Genomic DNA, 18,693 nt, shown 5'->3' with positions numbered 1-18,693 from the left:
TTCTGCGTCAATAGCCAGAGTATCTTGTATCCCCTAGATTCAGGAAACCATTTCTCGAGACATCGATTCACTTTGAGTTACCTTCTTTATTCAGAGCGCAGCCAATTGTCGGATGAGAAGCGTGTTCCTGAGTATGCAGGTCGTACAAGGTGCCGCCCGGTCGGGCCTCTCTCACACTTCGGGGGTAAAAGATAGTTGGGTATGGAGGGTTTTTCATATGATGAGACGCAGAATGAACCACCCCCCAAAAAAATCCGGAGAAAAGCCTCCCCCGGTGTCACTTTATCTAATATAGATCCCACATTATCTATGCCTGCATCATTGTTATGTACTTTCAGAGTCACGTAAATTACATGTTTCTTAAAAATATTAGGATCGGTTCTTTGTGAGCCGGGATAGCTCAGTCGGTCTAGCGTCTGGCTACGGGCTGGACGACCGAGAGGTCGGATTTCGGGTATCGGTAAAGTCAAGAATTTTCTCTTATTCACATCGTCTATACCGGCTCTGGGGTCCACCCAGCCTCTTCTCTAATGGGCACCGGGCTCTTTCCCCAGGGGTAAAGCGGCAGGGGCGTGAAGCTAACCACTCACCTCCAGCTAGTCCCGAGGTCAAGTAAATGTAGATCTATACATCCACTTCCCCATAAGACTTCATGGCGTAATGCTTCATTATTTAAACACGGGGACAATTTTACCTTATTCGTTACCTGTTACATTATCCTTTCCTACTGTTTACGGTATTGTACTACACTGTAGTCCGCTCGAAACTTGAAAAAGTTTCTGTTGCCTGGGACTCCATCGGTTTCACTGATTCATCTAAATTTAAAGAATTGAAAGGAAATTTTCAGCCTTACGAACATATTACAGCAGATGAGGCCGCGCCATAGCTCAAGCGGTTAGTCGCTGGCTTCCCACCGCGGCGGCCCGGGTTAAATCCCGGGTAAAGTGGGATTTGTCGTGGAGAAAGTGGCGCTGGAGCGGGTTTTCTCCGAGTACTTCCCCTGCCAATCTTCATTCCACCAAATTCTCCATCATCATAATCACCCGTGGTGGGCTACAATAGGCCAATCAGTGGCCGCCGTGCAGAGTGGACCCAGCGTCCATTTGTCTATATCCGTCTCAATTGCAACACTTGTTTTACATTTCAATATATTCTTTAACACTTAACACTACATGTTTCGGCCTCAAAGGGCCATCTTCAGGTGTTTTATTACAGATATTCAATCAAGACCTTGTTAAAACTGCTACACTGTTTCGCTGTCCCAATTCATTTTAAAAACCACACGCTGCAGTCCTTCAATTAAAACGAAATAAAATTCTTTTATAATTTGTTGTTTCACTTCACTCAGGGTGACGTCACTTCCGTAAAATATATTAAAATATTTTCCCCTGCAACTTGTTCCTCACGTTACTTATCTGTAATTTATAAATTCCTATATTATTGTTGTTTTTTATTTGTTATTATTATTAAGTGTTAAAGAATATATTGAAGTGAAAAAAAGTGTTGCAATTTAGACGGATATAGACAAATGGACGCTAGTTCTGAGTCGATTTACGTACATTACGTACCAAGACCCCGTGATGTTGGAATGTCGAGCGAGCATTTCTAAGTTTATTTCTACATCAATGAGCTCATTTATAAACAACGCCAGCTATGAATAAACAGGAAGCATTCTTATAACTTGGCTGTGATGGGCTTGATTTTTCAAAATGTTGCCCTGAGGTCTGCTTCTCGAAGACTTGTTTTCGAAAGAGCTCTCCTATATCCCCTCGCACAGCCCGACACTTCACTGTACTTATCATCAGTTCCAATCAATACTGTCATTCATCTACTTATGGGTTCCAAAATAGAGCCCTCACCTTCCCGCTCATTCACGTAAAAGAGTTTAGGTAAAATTCGCTTTCTGTTTCCTGAGTACGAAATATGGAACTTACCATTGTCCCGTATGCCCATTCGGATACCAGATGCAGCTAAGCAATTCAAATGAATGTAACCGTAGTCCAAAAATTCTTCTTCTCTATATTTTAATGCCCCGTTAGTAACATATTGTCTCGAGTGACCGAAAAACTAACATCGAACTTTGAAGGTTTCAAAAGACAGAATATATATCAACATTTATAACTTCACTTCCCAACACAATTTCATGGCGCTTAATTAATTAAGCACAGGGATAACTTTGTCTACTTTACGCAACTCATTGAATTATCTTTAAGTATATTTTCTACTATTATACTGTATAATTCTAGTCCCTGAAAGGAAAACTACTCTTAACCAAATCATGTAAGCTAAGGGCAAATATGTCTCTGTGACTTAGGGATAAGCTAGCTCCATGTATTCCAAACCTAGGCTCTAGATGGAGATCAGTTTCACGCTTTGGCCAGTTTATATTCAAAGAAAGAGATCGCCGTGTCTGTTGTGTCCGGGTGAACACCAGAGCTGATCTGAACGTAGCAGCGAAGGGATAATCAATGTCCCTACCGCATACAGAAAACCCTGTGGTCACTCACTCAAGCATAATCCCTATACTTGATAGAACATCGCTACATAACTCATGGATAGGTCAATCGTGCTTCTGTTTGCAAATTTTAATCTCGTCGAAATTAACACTTCTCTTTATTTTACAGCCGTCCGGGTATTGCAGAGTATCAGAATGGTGAAAGTTACTGACGTTCCAGAGACCCTTTACTTCTGCCCTGTGTGTCGAAGACCAGTACGTTCCACCAAGTTGCTAGTAATGTTTACTGTTTAGACGTGGTGCGATCGGCAGACAAAAGTACACAGGATATTGACTGGCGCTTACTTACTTACTTGGTAGCGCCATAGCTCAAGCGGCTAGTCGCTGGCTTTTCACCGTTGCCGTCCGGGTTCGATCCTGAGGTCTGGTCAAGTGGGATTTGTGGTGGACAAACTGGCCCTGGGGCAGATTTTCTCCGAGTACTTCGGTTTCCCCTGCCAATCTTCATTCCACCAACTGCTCCACAATCACCCTCACCTATCATCTGGGGCTGGTACAGTAGGCCAGAAGTGGCCGCAGTACAAGGGACTTAATTCCACCCCACTAGCAATAAAAAAATACTTACTTACTTACTTACTTATGGAGCTGAGCCATTCTTGAGGAGAAGCCAAATCTGCAGCTATTCAAGAATTTCCCAGCATTTTATGGAACCCGAAAGTTCATTACCGTGTCCATAGGAATCCTCCACTGGTCCCTATCCTGAGCCAGATCAATCCAATCCATCCCATCCTATCCTATCTCTTTAAGATCCATTTTAATATTGTCCATCCACCTACGCCTTGGTCTTCCCAGTGATCTCTTTCCTTCTGGCTTTCTCACCAGTATCCTATATGCATTCCTCCTCTCCAAAATTCGTGCTACATACCCTGCCCATCTCATTCTTCTTGACTTGATCATTCTAATTATACTTGGAGAAGAGTACAAGTTATGAAGCTCCTCATTACGCAGTTTTCTCCAACCTCCTGTCACTTCATCCCAATATTCTCCTCAACACTATACTGACTGCGGCAGGAACCTTAAATTTCGCATGAGAAATATTTTTCTTCTAGTTCGTGAACATGTTGAGTGTTACAGCTCCAGACGGTCTGGAGGAGAAAGAGGCGTTGCGGGAGCGATGGTTGCAAGAGATGTTCGAGCAAGCCGAAACAGACGAATCTGGCTGTATGGACGAGAAGACGGCCATCAGCCTCATCCAGCAGCTCAGTTGCAGCGGTCAGGTCACAACTGTACGCATCAAGCAGAAACTGGCGGTAAGCAGTTCTCATATCGCCCTTCCGATACTACTGAACAGGGCCCGGATTTTCATGACCTAAAAATATCTGAAAAATGATCTATAAAATGACCAAAAAATATTTAAAAAATGACCTAAAAATTAAAAAAAAGACCTATTTTTCTTAAAATCAGGTAGATGCGGACTGTGTAAATTAGTTTCCAATGTCTTGATTTTATGACACCCGGTCATCTGTTTAAACCTACCCCTCTGCATTTCTCAGGCATCAATTTTATGAGTTTATGACATAGCGGTATCTTAGAAAGCGGCGCGGGACAGTAACGGCATCTCTGGCGGCTTAGAAAGAAAAATAATGTGCCCTCTCGCAAACAAATCTACTATATTTAGCGACAGAGGCTAGAGATACAAAACAAAATTTACTTGAAGAACATAGATTTCTACCTCACGAAACAAATATCTTCAGTTTGATCAATAAATGTCAATTATTAAAACAACGTGAAAGATAACCAAAATTGATGTAAAACGTGAAAAAATGCCGAAAAATGACGTAAAAACTTGTAAAAATGGCCGAAAACTTAAAACATACAAAATATTACAAAAATGCACAATAAAATTCACATTTTTATAACCAGAGGTTCATAATCGGGGCTTTAGTACTTAAAAGCAACGTTTACTACATAAAGAAAAAAGACGACATGTCATCAAAATCCGGGCCCTGCTACTGAATGCATGTCCGTTATATTTGGTACTGGGGTGTCCCTACTGAAGCTGTCAATCAAATTAATTTTGGTACATACTTGCCAATAGACCCGGGATCGCGCAGTCGGTATAGCGACTGGCTACGGGCTGGACGACTGAGGGGTTGGAGTGCGAGTCCCGGTAGGGTCAAGAATTTTCTCTTCTCCAAATCATCCAGACCGACTCTGGGGCTATTCTCGGAAGTTAAAGGCACTTGCTTACGGATCACATGACCTTAAATTTCGACAATAAAATGTCCACGGCTGCTGTATTCTTGGATATTGAAAAAATGGCTTTGATATAACATGGCACCTTGGCTTGCCATATTAATTATGTAAATTAATTTTTCGACCAGTCTACTCAAGCTTATTAGTTCTTTCGTTTCTCAGAGAAAATTAAGAGATTCTATCGAAGGTGACACAAGCAGGGGTGCCACAAAGTTCCGGCCTGTTCCCAACCCTTGTACAATACTTGTATATATAAATGACATGTACCAATCAACTGGTGTCTATCAAGGTTCCTTTGATGATTACATCTACGTACATACGAGTATATGGGACAGACCGCAAGAGGGTTATGTTCTCAGCTGCAGCGACTTCTTGGTGCTACTAAGACGGGGTGTGAGTGCCGAAACACAAAAATTAATGACGAAGTGACGAGAAGACTTAGACCATCTACATTTCACATAGATTTAGGTCTCCTGGGGCTCATATTTTATTTATAGAACGGAATATCACCTCCGTCAATCATGTAAAATATCTGGGTGTAATCTCCCATAAGACGATTACATGGAGACTCCACATAGAAATTATTGAAGCCAAGGCCTTCAAAACATTTATTAGAATCTACTCCCTATTCAGAAGTGAGCGTTTAAGTGCCGACATTAAACTAACCCTCCATAATCACTGATCAGATCAGTAATGACGTATGCTTGCGCCGCCTGGGAATTATAGGCAGACACCTACTCCTAAAAATTACAAAGCCTACAAAACAAGGTTCTCCACACCACTGGAAATTTTCCAAGATGCACATCGGTTCGTGACTTGTACACGGCTTTCAAACTTCCATATGTATACGAATTTGTAACGAAATTGTCCAGGAAACACACAGAAGCCCTACAAAGTCATGAGAATGAACAAGTTCACAAGGTGAAGCCAGACACAGAAAATATAAGAAGCTTAAACTTGGCTGTGGTCAAGCTTACGACCTTTCAAATGACTAAGCTGTAGTCGTAGCATAAGATACGCAAGATAGCATGATCTTTGCGAAGCCTGAATTGACAGAGGACTTGTTTATAGTGAAAAGGGGAAATTTTTAATAACATGTAAGATACGTACACTTGACTATATGTCAAGCACGTACATAAGAGCCAACCCCATCTTCCCGTCAGAAAGGATGTTACAAAAGGGCTATGACCGCAAGGGTCCAATTGGAAAGAAATATTTGGTCGTGAGTGTCAAGGAGCTTGACGCCAGAACTAACTGACTGTCGGTAAACGGCTAGCCGTAAAGTAACGTTGACTTCTTTTTGCTAACTGCAGTTTCAGAGTAGCTGTATGAGTTAAGGCATAACTTGCTGCACAAACCTGCATTGACAGAAAGCCTCTGTATATGTTGTATATACGTTACATAGTACAGTGCAATGGCAAAGGCTGGACAGAGTCCATACTGACCTGGACGCCGTGACAGAGCGAATATACTCGTGCTGAAACTACAGTGCAACACACTTAGCGCCTCGTCAAAGAGGAGGCCTCATTTATAAACATGCACATTTTTAGGAAATAACAAAAATCTTGGTCATGGGTCTCGAGGAGACTGAATCCAGGAATGACTGTGTTGGCGAAGGCCAACAGCAATTTAACAGACCGACCGACCGAGCGAACTAAGTTAGTCTAGAGTCGTTGTGTCTCAAGTTGACAGCTGGGAGACAGACACGTCGAGTTTGTAGCAGACAGTCGCTCCTGGCGGAGGCATGGGTGGCTGAGAAACCTCCATTGTTGTAAACTGTTGCGTAGTAACGCCGAGTTAATTGTGAGGTAGGCGCCAGCTAGCGAGGACAGAAGCCATGGAACACGAAAACTGAGGTTTCTACTGGCGTTGGAGTGTTACCAGGCAACAACCGGCGAAGATACAGCAGACTAAGAAGAATTAGTGCGTGCTGTAGTGAATTGTGGAATGTGAGAATTAGCGATAGCACTAGAGTTACTTGTACTTGCGCTCTCTAAGAGTCAAATAAATCCGATCATCTATCCAAACCCCGTCTATAATCACTTAACGCATGATAATAGAATACAGATCGCATTCAGAACTACAGATTGTATTTAAAAAATTGTAGATATAGTGAATATTTAATAAACTATAATAAAAAATCTTTTCGGCTTTGTGCAGTATTTGTATTGCAATTAACCTGTCACAAATAGATATGTAACTACAATAATTTTAAATAATCAATGAAAATGAAGAACACACACGGAACACACGTGTATCCTGGGCATTTCCACTTACAGTTCTTCCTTCCATGGCGAGTCTGCATTGAAGATTTGCAAAAATGCGCCCAATATATTCGTTATTTCTGTTTATCTGTCTGTCTCTCCGCATGTAACAAACTACACCTAAGGGATTTTCTTTGGAATGTTTGACAAGGCTGTGTCGAAACATTTCAATCATGGTCAAAATCAGGAAAAATAATAACGGACGCTTTACTTATGGACCTACGTTCAGTTCTAAGCACCTCGAGCGTAACTGGCTAAATACTGTAGAATGTAGAACCGTTGTCAGGTAACGGCCCGTATACAGGCAACAGAGGAACGCGTCAAGTACGCGATGACGTCGATACAAGAATTGCTGAAAGTGGCGTTAAATGTGGGTTCGCTCCGAGGCTACATGACTCGACCGGCCGAGTTCAGTTCGGTTGGTGAGTGCAATGCAGTGGAGTACGGTGGAGTGCACTCACTTCACTCAGTGAAGTGAGTTGGTTGGTGAGCTATCAGTGAGAAGGCTGCTGCAGTTCAGTCGTTGTGAGCCGTTGCTCATAGACGCTAGTAGCAGAGGCACGGAAAGAGTTCGGAAACCTAGAGGACCTAGAGTAAGGGGAACGCCCGCCATTGTAAGCCGTTACCACGCAACAGCTAGTGGAGACCACAACATACTGAGAATATAGTGATTTGTAAAGTTCAGTCATGAGTTGTTTGTTAGAGTGGTCAATAAACCCGATTACAAATCCAAACCCCGTCTATAGTCACATCCTACACGTGGCAATTCTTATTCGAAGGAAAAATGTACCGAATAAAACTTCTACAGAAAAAATAACACAAAACTTATACCCAGCACACTTTTCGGTAAGCCTTATGGTCCTTTATTATTCCTGAGTTGAAAATCTTGGAGTAGAAGCGAAGGGAACACGACAGACTTGATTTGGCATGCATGCATTCTAACTTCTTGATTGAAAAGTAGACATATAAATATTTAATTGGAATTTGTCTGTTCCTAAGAATCGAGAAATTCTATCATGACTTTTAAATTGCAGCAATAATGTTCAGTGATACCAACATCGAACAAAAATTGTCTCTAATTTTCCATCAATATTTGATTTTTTTAGGTCACTTTACTGCGCTTTCCGTTCCTATTTAATAATTTCACTTCATTTTATGTGATCCTCTCTCAACCTTATGCTATAATATCCTCTCCTTTCTTTTACGCTTTTCTCCACTGTCGCACTGAGTTACGTCACGTCAGATTAGTTTAGGTTAGACTGGGTTCAATTTGTTTCGACTCTAATAGCGTCAAGTGTGGTTCTAAAAACGTTAGGTTGGGAGTTAAGATCGTGATTACAGATCACAGTGACCGCGCGGTCTAAGGTATGCACCGTTTTCGTCCGTTCAAACACTGGGATCGTGGTTTTGAATCCCACTCGAGGCATGGATATCTGTGTGCCTTTATTCTGTGTTTGTGTTGTTCTGTGTGTAGGTAACGGCCTTGCAACAGGCTGATCCCCCGACCAAGGAGTCCTACCGACTGCGTATAGCATATGAAAAAGCTGCCAACGTACACAAGGGCTGTAGAGCCGTAGACAAACAGATATATTGGATAGATGGGCAGATAACGGACGGACGAACAGATAGATAGATATAGATAGATATAGATAGACATAGATAGATATAGATAGATATAGATAGATATAGATAGAGATAGATAGATAGATAGATAGATAGATAGATAGATAGATAGATAGATAGATAGATAGATAGATAGATAGATAGATAGATAGATAGATAGATAGATAGATAGATAGATAGATAGATAGATAGATAGATAGATAGATAGATAGATAGATAGATAGATAGATAGATAGATAGATAGATAGATAGATAGATAGATAGATATTAGAGCCTGTGTACATCACAGGATGGGATATGGAGCTAGTGGGAGTAAGTAACCGCTTCTGCAATTCCGCTATCACCGTCAGTGTTTTAATTTATTTTATTTAGATGACACAAATTTGTTGATGCATATAAATAATCTGTGTTTGTTCAAAAGTTACGTGTGAGATACAAATTTCAATTTTACTAGCTCAATTCTGTATTTCAGCATACTCAACGTCCATGTGTTTATCATCCGTCAATATTGCAACACTCGCTTATTTACTACTTAATTTTAGTTTAAGTTTAACATATACACATTGACACTACATGTTTCGGCCCCAAACGGCCATCTTCAGGCGTCTTGATATGTTACAAATATTTTATTAAATTATGTTAAAACTGCTACACTGTCTTAGTCCGTGTTAAAATCACACGCTGCAGCCCTCTTTTCAAGGTAAAACCAGATAAAGTCCTTTAAAGTTTCTATTATACCCACGTTATTTTGGTGCATTTTATTTCACCTCACACGGAGCGTCGTCCATTGTTCATAAATGTATGTCTGTCCAGGGTGTTTTGTTTCGGCAGCTTGCCCCTCACGTTCATAGCCTACTTTTCAGTTATGACTGTCATATGCCCCTGGTTTGCGTGTTTCCTCCACAGGATTTTATCTGGTTTTACCTTGAAGAGAGAACTACAGCGTGTGATTTTAACACGGACTAAGACAGTGTAGCAGTTTTAACATAATTTAATAAAATATTTGTAACATATCAAGACCCCTGAAGATGGCAGTTTGGGGCCGAAACACGTAGTGTCAAAGTGTATAATGTTAAACTAAAATTAAAATTGAGTAGTAAATAAACAAGCGTTGCAATATTGACGGATGATAGATACATGGACGTTGAGTTACTAGTTCAAATTATGTTACATGTGTAGAAAGAAGAAGGCCCGAAATTTTAACTCTTTTAATCTAAGATTTACGTGAATGATCTGTAGATACATATGTGCATTCATCAGCTAGCATACAAGGTGTATTAGACAGACAGAAAAACTAAATTAAAAGAAAGAGAGAAACGATAATTACTGCTGTTGAGGGTGGCAGCAGGTGGCGATAAAGAGTTTTGAAAGTCGTGGAGTAATGTCGTCTAGTATACTAATAAAATAAATTATTATCATGCTGCTTGCACATTAACGTTTGACCGCAGAGGATATAACGTAACAGCATGTTGAAGTGGTTCATACACATCGATGCGGTAGTAAAGCGGGTAATTTATAACCAAAGAGTATAAATAATTTAAAGTGACTGAAATGAGCAGAATGTATAGTCATTTCTTTGTACACTGGTGCACGTTTCTCATTCTGAGGAGAGCTGTGAAATGAGAATAGTAAAGTTGTCCCTGTGCTTAACTCTAATTACGCTAAGAAGTAGTTACTATAGGATTCTGACGATGGTGTATAACACACTGATATATTGGGTTTCTGGACTTTATCCATCGTCCTGGTTTTTAAGATAACAAATAAAAACACGACGTTTCGGAAACTGGATCTGTTTCCGTCCTCAGGTGAAGGAAAAGGGGAAACACCTATTCTGTTGGGTCCGTTAGAAAGAGCTAGCCTCAATCACTGGAGGCTAGCGCTTTCTAACGGACCCAACAGAATAGGTGTTTCCCCTTTTCCTTCACCTGAGGACGGAAACAGATCCAGTTTCCGAAACGTCGTGTTTTTATTTGTTATCTTAAAAACCAGGACGATGGATAAAGTCCAGAAACCCAATATATCAGTACGCTAAGAAGGCGTATGAAGAGTGAATATATATAGATTAATATTTTCCTGACCTCGGTACTAGCTGTGGCCCCTTGTACTCATTGGATAGCTGGTTAATTATTGAAATTTTATATTTTGTAACTCACCGTGCTGAACAAGATTACTGTTTTCATGGATATGATATTCATTTTGGTAGATAGGTACCAATGTTTCGGAGAAATATAATGCCTCCATCCTCAGAGTATACCTGAAAATGAAAACATAAAGTATCTGTGAAACGTTGGTACCTATGTACCAAGCTGCATTGCGTCACATACAAGAATATGTTAATGTTCTAACCCTATATCTATTCAAGTGGACATTCATTGATTCAAAAGTAGATTTGCTGTCAGGATACTGTTTGTGACTGTTGCTTTACCTCAGCATAGGTTAAAACTTTTCTGCAAGGTGATGATATTGTTTACTGGTGCTATATGTTAGTGTACACCTGGTACGTGTGGTTGAGTCTCTTGTATGTGTGTGTATGTGTGTGCGTGTGTGTGTGTGTGTATATACATGTCGAGTGGTAAAATAATGTAGCCGCGTGGCAAAATATAATATTATTCACTATAATATTATCTTTCTATCTACTTCTAGCCTTTCCAAATAACCTCTTCCTTTCGAATTTGAAACGAACACTTCGTATCCATGTCTGATATATATATATATATGATACAGGCTACGTTTTATGCCAATCGCATAAAAATATAATATGTTTATAATAAATAGTAAATACGTTACGGTCTAGAAAACCGATATTAACTACCGTGGGAATCCGTTAGGCTGACCACGCGACATCCTCTATCCGCAAAAGTTGGCACTAACTTAGACGACAAGCGGCAGTCGCTCGGTCGGTATAGTTCGCTTGAGGACTAAAAGCCACGGAGTTAAGTTTTTTTAGTACTTAAGATTGTAAGAAGATTACGGCAACAATTCGTCGAGAAACCGTGCACCGGTGCACTAAATTACTAAGTTGAATGCAACAGTTATTCCTCTTTAAGTGAACTGCAGACAATATAACTCAGTTCTCTAGATACGAAGAATAACGGAAAAATAGAAGCGTCGATAAATAAGCAACTACGTGGTAAACTCTCGCACCAGCTTTTACACCTGCATTTATATCAAAACTCAAATTTTTAGCCGAATAGGTTATATAATGTGCATAAAAGTATGGCTGTCTACACAACAATTTTCTGTATTTAAAAATAAAGTAGACACTATTGTATCAATATTTGTTTTGATTGATGATTTCGACCTTTATACTGAGTCATCATCAGGCGTACATTGATACCAATCTCAGTTGTTGAATTGAATCTATTTGCATCCAATTCTTCAATATGGATCCTTATTGTGCTCTTGAGGGTCTTTTAAATATATAAATTGAACCAGGTATCATTGTACGCCTGATTATGACCCAGTATAAGGGTCGAAACATGTAGCGTCAGTAAAAAACAAATGTTGATACAATAGTGCCTATTTTATTTTTAAATACAGAATATTATTGTGTAGACTGCCATACTTTTATACACATTTATATAATCCTTCCAGCCGCACTGTGGCCCTGGGTTTCACTCAGCCTCTAAGAGAAATGAGTCCCAGGGATTAATTAAATAATATTCCTGGGGAGTAAAGCGCGGCCGGCGCGTAAGGCTGACAACCTTACCTCCATCTTTGAGCTGATTGTCTAGATAATGTGGGAGCCTCAACGTCTCACAACCCTATGGGCCTTCACGGCCTGGTACAGGGATAGCTTTACTTACTTTTACTTATTTATAACACACAACAGGATGCATTACAATTAAGATTGTTAGCCGAATGTAACATTTAGTACGCAANTAATATTAATACATGATTTTGGAAGACAAAATATTGCTTTCGCTCTATGCTGTGTGTTCTTCCGCACGCCCTCACGCCGCATCTTCCATTCCAAATGATCACGGTATGGAGAAGTTAGGAAAAGAATTGGAACGGTGGATGGAAAATCAGGCTTAGAAGAAAATTCCTCTAAGTTAAGTGATCATTTGTGAGAAAACCATGCTTATCTGTGCTCAGTTAGTGGAAACTTGGAAGAAATTGTAGATGGCATAAAATGTCATGCCAGTGAAGGGTGCTCTGATAAGTTCGAACGGCGATGCAGCCTATATAACTTGAGGGCTTAAGGATAATTAGCCTCGGCTGACGACGAAGCCATAAGAAGTTGCCACGTGGAACTTCGAAAGCTGATTGAGAAGACGGGTTCCTTGTCGCAAAGTTATTCAACACCGACGAGACTGTACTCTTTCTGAAACGTATTTAAAATCGCACGATTTTATCTCCACAACTAATTTTTTTTAATTTGCTTAATGGGGGGGTGGAGTCCAACTGGGTCCACTCGGTACGGCGGCCACTAACTGGCCTATTGTAGACTGCCCCGGGTGATTATGATGATGGATAATTTGGTGGAATGAAGATTGGCAGAGGAAACCGAAGTATTCGGAGAAAACCCGCCCCAGCGTCACATTGTCCACCACAAATCCCACTTGACCAGACCCGGGATAGAACCCGAGAAGCCAGCGACTAACCGCTTGAGCTATGGCACGTTTTATCTCCAGAACTAAGTCTGTTCCGGGATTAAATATCTAACCCATCTTCCTTATGATCATGCCTGTGGGAAATTCACGTTTGAACCTATAATCTTATATCCCTTGATGAACCCCCGTGCTCTGAAAGACAAGAATAAAACTCACATTCCTCTCGCCTGGTCGTCAACTGAAAGACATATATTGTTACAACAATCTTTGTGAACTTTTCTATAATTGTTTGCTCAGGAAATGGAGGAGTATTATGCCAACACAACAGAAAAAAATAACTTTAAGGGCCTGTTCGCTGTTGATAATGCTCTCAGCCACCTTGACGCACTAAAGTTCGCCCACCCGACTGCTGAAGCCGTCTTCAAGTTATTCATTTCACCCATGCGTCAGGGTGTCACGTTTTTACGCATCATGGATGCCACGAGAAATGACCCAGCTCTTACACAAATGGGTTTCTGGAAAATTTAAGCCATTGTTCATGCCGGTATTTAGCTGGGCACATACTTGTAGATCTGCTTTTATGGTTAGGACTTATGGATATTAGGGCACTCAATCAGCATGGCTGTGCTCAACCAGAACTCTTTGTAGTAAGATCCTAACAGGCTGCGCCATGGCCCAAGCGGTTAGTCGCTGGCTTCCCACCGCGGCGGCCCGGGTTCGATCCCTGGTCTGGTCAAGTGGGATTTGTGGTGGACAAAGTGGTGCTGGGGCAGATTTTCTCCGAGTACTTCGGTTTCCCTTGTTAATCTTCATTCCACCAATTGCTCCACAATCACCCTAACCTATCATCTGGGTCTGGTACAATAGGCCAGAAGTGGCCGCAGTACAAGGGACTTAGTCCCACCCCACTAGCATTAAAAAGAAATCCTAACAAGTTTTTCTGGCACAGTAGACCCAGTAATGATCGAGTGCTAAGAGGGACTGGAAATCCCATCTTTTAAATTAATGTAATACAATACAACATTGCTGAATGTACCACTGTTAACAAAGATACAATAAACGAATTGAAGCAGTCAACTAGTGACACAGGCTAGACTAAATTTTGCAAGGAAACATAGTAAGGATTTCCAGTGGTTTCTTACCGTGGATAAGGGGCAGAAGTGTGGATGTTAATGCGATGATATAAAGGCAAGGAACCTGAAGATATGCAGCCTAATGAGGCTGAGAAGCTCCTGCGCTCACACGCGGCCTGGTTAAGCGAGCAAGATCTTCAGAACTTCAGCTACCCTTCTACAGACGACGAGGCGAGGGCGAGGTCGAAGTACTGGGAAATTCAAGATGAGTCTACCTAAACTTAGCAAGGCAATTTTCCTGGCTTCCAACTTTAGGGAACCTTTCATGAAGTCCGTCCATTATTTAGGGTCTGCCATATGCGAACTTATGTGGAAAGATTATTTTAACTATGTAAAAACAATTGTATAAGGTTTTGCATAGAAATATTAGCCAGCCTACTATAATAAGCTTTGGTGTAAACCAATCACATCAACTGTCACTGTCACTCATTACCCTCATCACCAGGGCCCGGATTTTGATGACCTGAAAATATTTAAAAAATGACCGAAAAAATCCAGAAAAATGACGTAAAATATGACACAAAAATGTAATATGCAGGGCCAGGATTTTGATGACCAGAAAATATTAAAAAAAATTACGGAAAAAATCCAGAAAACTGACCTAAAATATGACACAAAAATGTAATATGCAGGGCCCGAAAATATTAAAAAAATGACATAAAATGAACGAAAACATCCAGAAAAATGACCTGAAGGAAAAAAGAAAGAACATTTCGCTTCCATGTTATTCACATTTCAGAAAACATATGAAGAAATTCCCTAAAATGGCCAAAAATGACAAGAAATACCCTTAAAAGTCCAAAAATTTACCAAAAAAATTACCCCCAAAAATGAAAAAATGACCTTAAACCTAAAATTGACAAAAAATGACAAAAAAAATACCTATAAAATTTACATTTCTGTAACCAGCAGCTCATATCCGAGATTTATATATTTAAGAGCATCGCATAGGATACAAGGAAAAAAGATGACATGTCATCAAAATTCGGGCCCTGCTCATCACCATCATTGTTATCACCACCAGATCATCATAACTTTGCACCCTTAGGCTATATAGTAAATGAAATGTCACCGTTCTTCTACTTCCACTTGTTTCATTGGCCAGCAGGATCATGTTCTTGCATGGGTTTTATGTTACTGCTCCTTTAATTCGTGTTTAGTGGCGGAAAATGCAAGTGAGACAGACTTGATGAATCTGTTGTCGTGGAAAACCTAGCCTCCTGTTTCTAAATGACTATAGCAATTGCCAACTGTGGATTCTCTTACCAGGGATTCCAAAAAATTCAGCCCCCGTGATCGTAAAAGGGGTGCTCTACATGTGAAGATATGGCAACATAGATAAACAGATGAGCCAAATTTCGGCACTGAAACACATCTCCAGAGATTACACTCGCCAAGTCAAAGTAACCGTGAGGCGTTTTTGTAAACCACCACTCATTGTTTCTTAGAACAGAGATATCATTAGTAACAAGAGAATAAGTCAGATATTTCGGATATCCTGATTTCCAATCTCGGCCCTGATACCGGCAGTGACGAAGTTCTTTGTGGTTTTCCTCAGTCCCTCAAGGCAAAGGCCGGGGTAATGACACGGGATAAGACTCGATCACTTCATTTCCAACTTATACTCCATTACTCATCATAGCATTCGACATTGTACAGTCTGTGCACCGATGTTGTCAAATCGGCCAGAAAAAATAAACAAGGATCTATAATGTAACTTTCAAGGAAGCAAAGAAATGGCTGTCAGATACACATCTGTGTTCCGAACAACGTATAAATCTGGTCCCAAGGAAACAAAATACATGTATATACACGTTAAATGAATGACTGAAACAAATGCGACATCAGAATATAGTATAGAACAAGCAGTTCTACTACAAATATATCTGTCGTCTATTGGAATCTACTGCAAAATCTACGTAAGAGCATCAAACACCCAGAACTACCATAGATGTACATTCAACTTAAGAAAACTGTACACTCTTAAAGACAATAAACAAAAAAGTAAAGTAAAGCTATCCCTGTAACAGGCCGTGGAAGCCCATATGCTTGTGAGATGTTGAGGCTCCCACATTTTCTAGACAATCGGGGCATAGATGGCGGTGAGGTCAGGCTTACGCGCCGGCCGCGTTTTACCCCCAAGAATATTCCCGATACTCATTTCTGTTAGAGGCTGAGTTGACCCCAGAACCACGNCAATAAACAAAAAAGTAAAGTAAAGCTATCCCTGTAACAGGCCGTGGAAGCCCATATGCTTGTGAGATGTTGAGGCTCCCACATTTTCTAGACAATCGGGGCATAGATGGCGGTGAGGTAAGGCTTACGCGCCGGCCGCGTTTTACCCCCAAGAATATTCCCGGTACTCATTTCTGTTAGAGGCTGAGTTGACCCCAGAACCATAGTGGGGCTGGAATGATTAGGTAAATTGAAAAAATCCACCTCATCGGAATTCGATCCCGTGACCTTCTGGCTTGTAGCATGGTGCCTCAACCAACTACGCTACCGTGTGCCCTCCTTAAAGACAATATCCTAATGTAATTAAATACTTGTTTTACCTTAGATCCAGCTCATGGTTTTCAAAACCATTTATTTCATACGTAAATTTGTAAGCATTTATTATAAGGCATTTGTTATATCCTGTATCTGTCAGTCATAACCATTTGCAATAGGTAACGAAATCAATAAAAACATTGCATAAATGCTTCATGTAAAAATATGAACTAACCAATTATATTTCTAAGTTGACACAGGAGATAATATTATAAAAATAACGATAAGAAACTGTATAGAACACCCATAGAACAAATNTCCAGCTCATGGTTTTCAAAACCATTTATTTCATACGTAAATTTGTAAACATTTATTACCCCCTTACCATACCCAGCTGCTTACCATTCTGGTTTAAATGATGCATTAAAATAGCCTGAGGATGACGTGTTCTGCCTGTTTCCTGGAATACGTCTATTTGTGCATTGTTCCTACTACAATGACGTTAATTATGTAAATTTCTCAGAAATGGTTCTTAGTTTACGATACTTCCATACATCCTCGACATTTTACTGCACAAAATTGAAAGTTTTTGTCGCAATTTCTGGTACTTTTAATGCATTTCTTTTTGTACTTTGTACATTACTTCAGACTGTCAGGAACAGTCTTCATGTGATCTACGTCTTTCCAGGGCGACCATTTACTGGGGCCATTTAACCCCAATGTAACTACAATACTATGCACAGTGGAGATGGGATAATCATTATGTAGAGTGGACTGGATAGGAATGGGAAAGAGAGTGTCACAACTTTTTGCATGTAATTAGGAAGGCTGNTCTATTTGTGCATTGTTCCTACTACAATGACGTTAATTATGTAAATCTTTAGAAACCCGTTTTCTCAGAAATTGTTCTTAGTTTACGATACTTCCATACATCCTCGACATCTTACTGCACAAAACTGAAAGTTTTTGTCGCAATTCCTGGTACTTTTAATGCATTTTTTTTGTACTTTGTACATTACTTCAGACTGTCAGGAACAGTCTTCATGTGATCTACGTCTTTCCAGGGCGACCATTTACTGGGGCCATTTAACCCCAATGTAACTACAATACTATGCACAGTGGAGATGGGATAATCATTATGTAGAGTGGACTGGATAGGAATGGGAAAGAGAGTGTCACAACTTTTTGCATGTAATTAGGAAGGCTGTTCAACAGTTGCATTTGCTCTATGGAATCCTGTTGTTACAAAAAACTATAGAGCCGTGTATCGGACCTGTGACTGCACACTACTACTCTGTCTGCAGCAACTGAGAACCAAGGAATTTTGGCAGTCACTCCACTGTTGCCACTATAGTTAACTTACTGCAAGAAAACAGCCGTACCATTTCTTTAATTACGTATAATTTTCAGAGATTAATACATGAAATGAAGCTACGAGGAGCAGATTTCTGTGTAACAGGCCAACCTAACTGCATCCTGAGTAGGTACAAATTCAGGGGCTGTATTTTTCTTTTTGTTTTCTTACAATAAAATTAATATCTGCTGATACTGACTTCATATCATGGCCGTTAATCGGCAGTAATGTAAATATTATGAACTAGCAGGTTGGCATAAAGGTAAAAAAATTGACTTTTATTCGGGAGGTATTATGTTTGAATTTCGGTCGGAACACCGGCTCCCTTTTCTTGTGTTCTTTGCGATTTTCTGCGTCCATTCTGGAAAATGTTGGAATAGTGATTCTATCAGGTCTTGGCCGCTTCTTTTCAAATATTTTGAAATCAATTTTTCATCCATCATCCCACGCTTTGACACTTTACACGACTAACCCGAGATACTGAGAGCGCTGTAAAATTAATCACTAAAAGACAAACATTGTACACAACCAAGTAAATAAAACGGTTCTGACAGTTACAAGG

General features: G+C 40.2%; 1 protein-coding gene across 1 annotated transcript in view; it reads left to right on the top strand.

The window, feature by feature from the left end:
* Positions 1–18,693, top strand: part of LOC111872019 (inactive phospholipase C-like protein 1) — a 153,017-nt gene that overhangs the window by 82,816 nt on the left and 51,508 nt on the right. The window contains exon 4 of the mRNA XM_033754535.1: positions 3,590–3,765. Coding sequence (XP_033610426.1) covers positions 3,590–3,765 — 176 coding nt within the window. The remainder of the gene's footprint in view (positions 1–3,589; positions 3,766–18,693) is intronic.

Source organism: Cryptotermes secundus, unplaced genomic scaffold (genome assembly GCF_002891405.2).
Source record: "Cryptotermes secundus unplaced genomic scaffold, Csec_1.0 scaffold695, whole genome shotgun sequence".
NCBI classification, from domain to species: Eukaryota; Metazoa; Arthropoda; class Insecta; order Blattodea; family Kalotermitidae; genus Cryptotermes; species Cryptotermes secundus.
The sequence above is the reverse complement of the archived record's forward strand: the minus strand, read 5'-3'. Positions and strand labels throughout refer to the sequence as shown.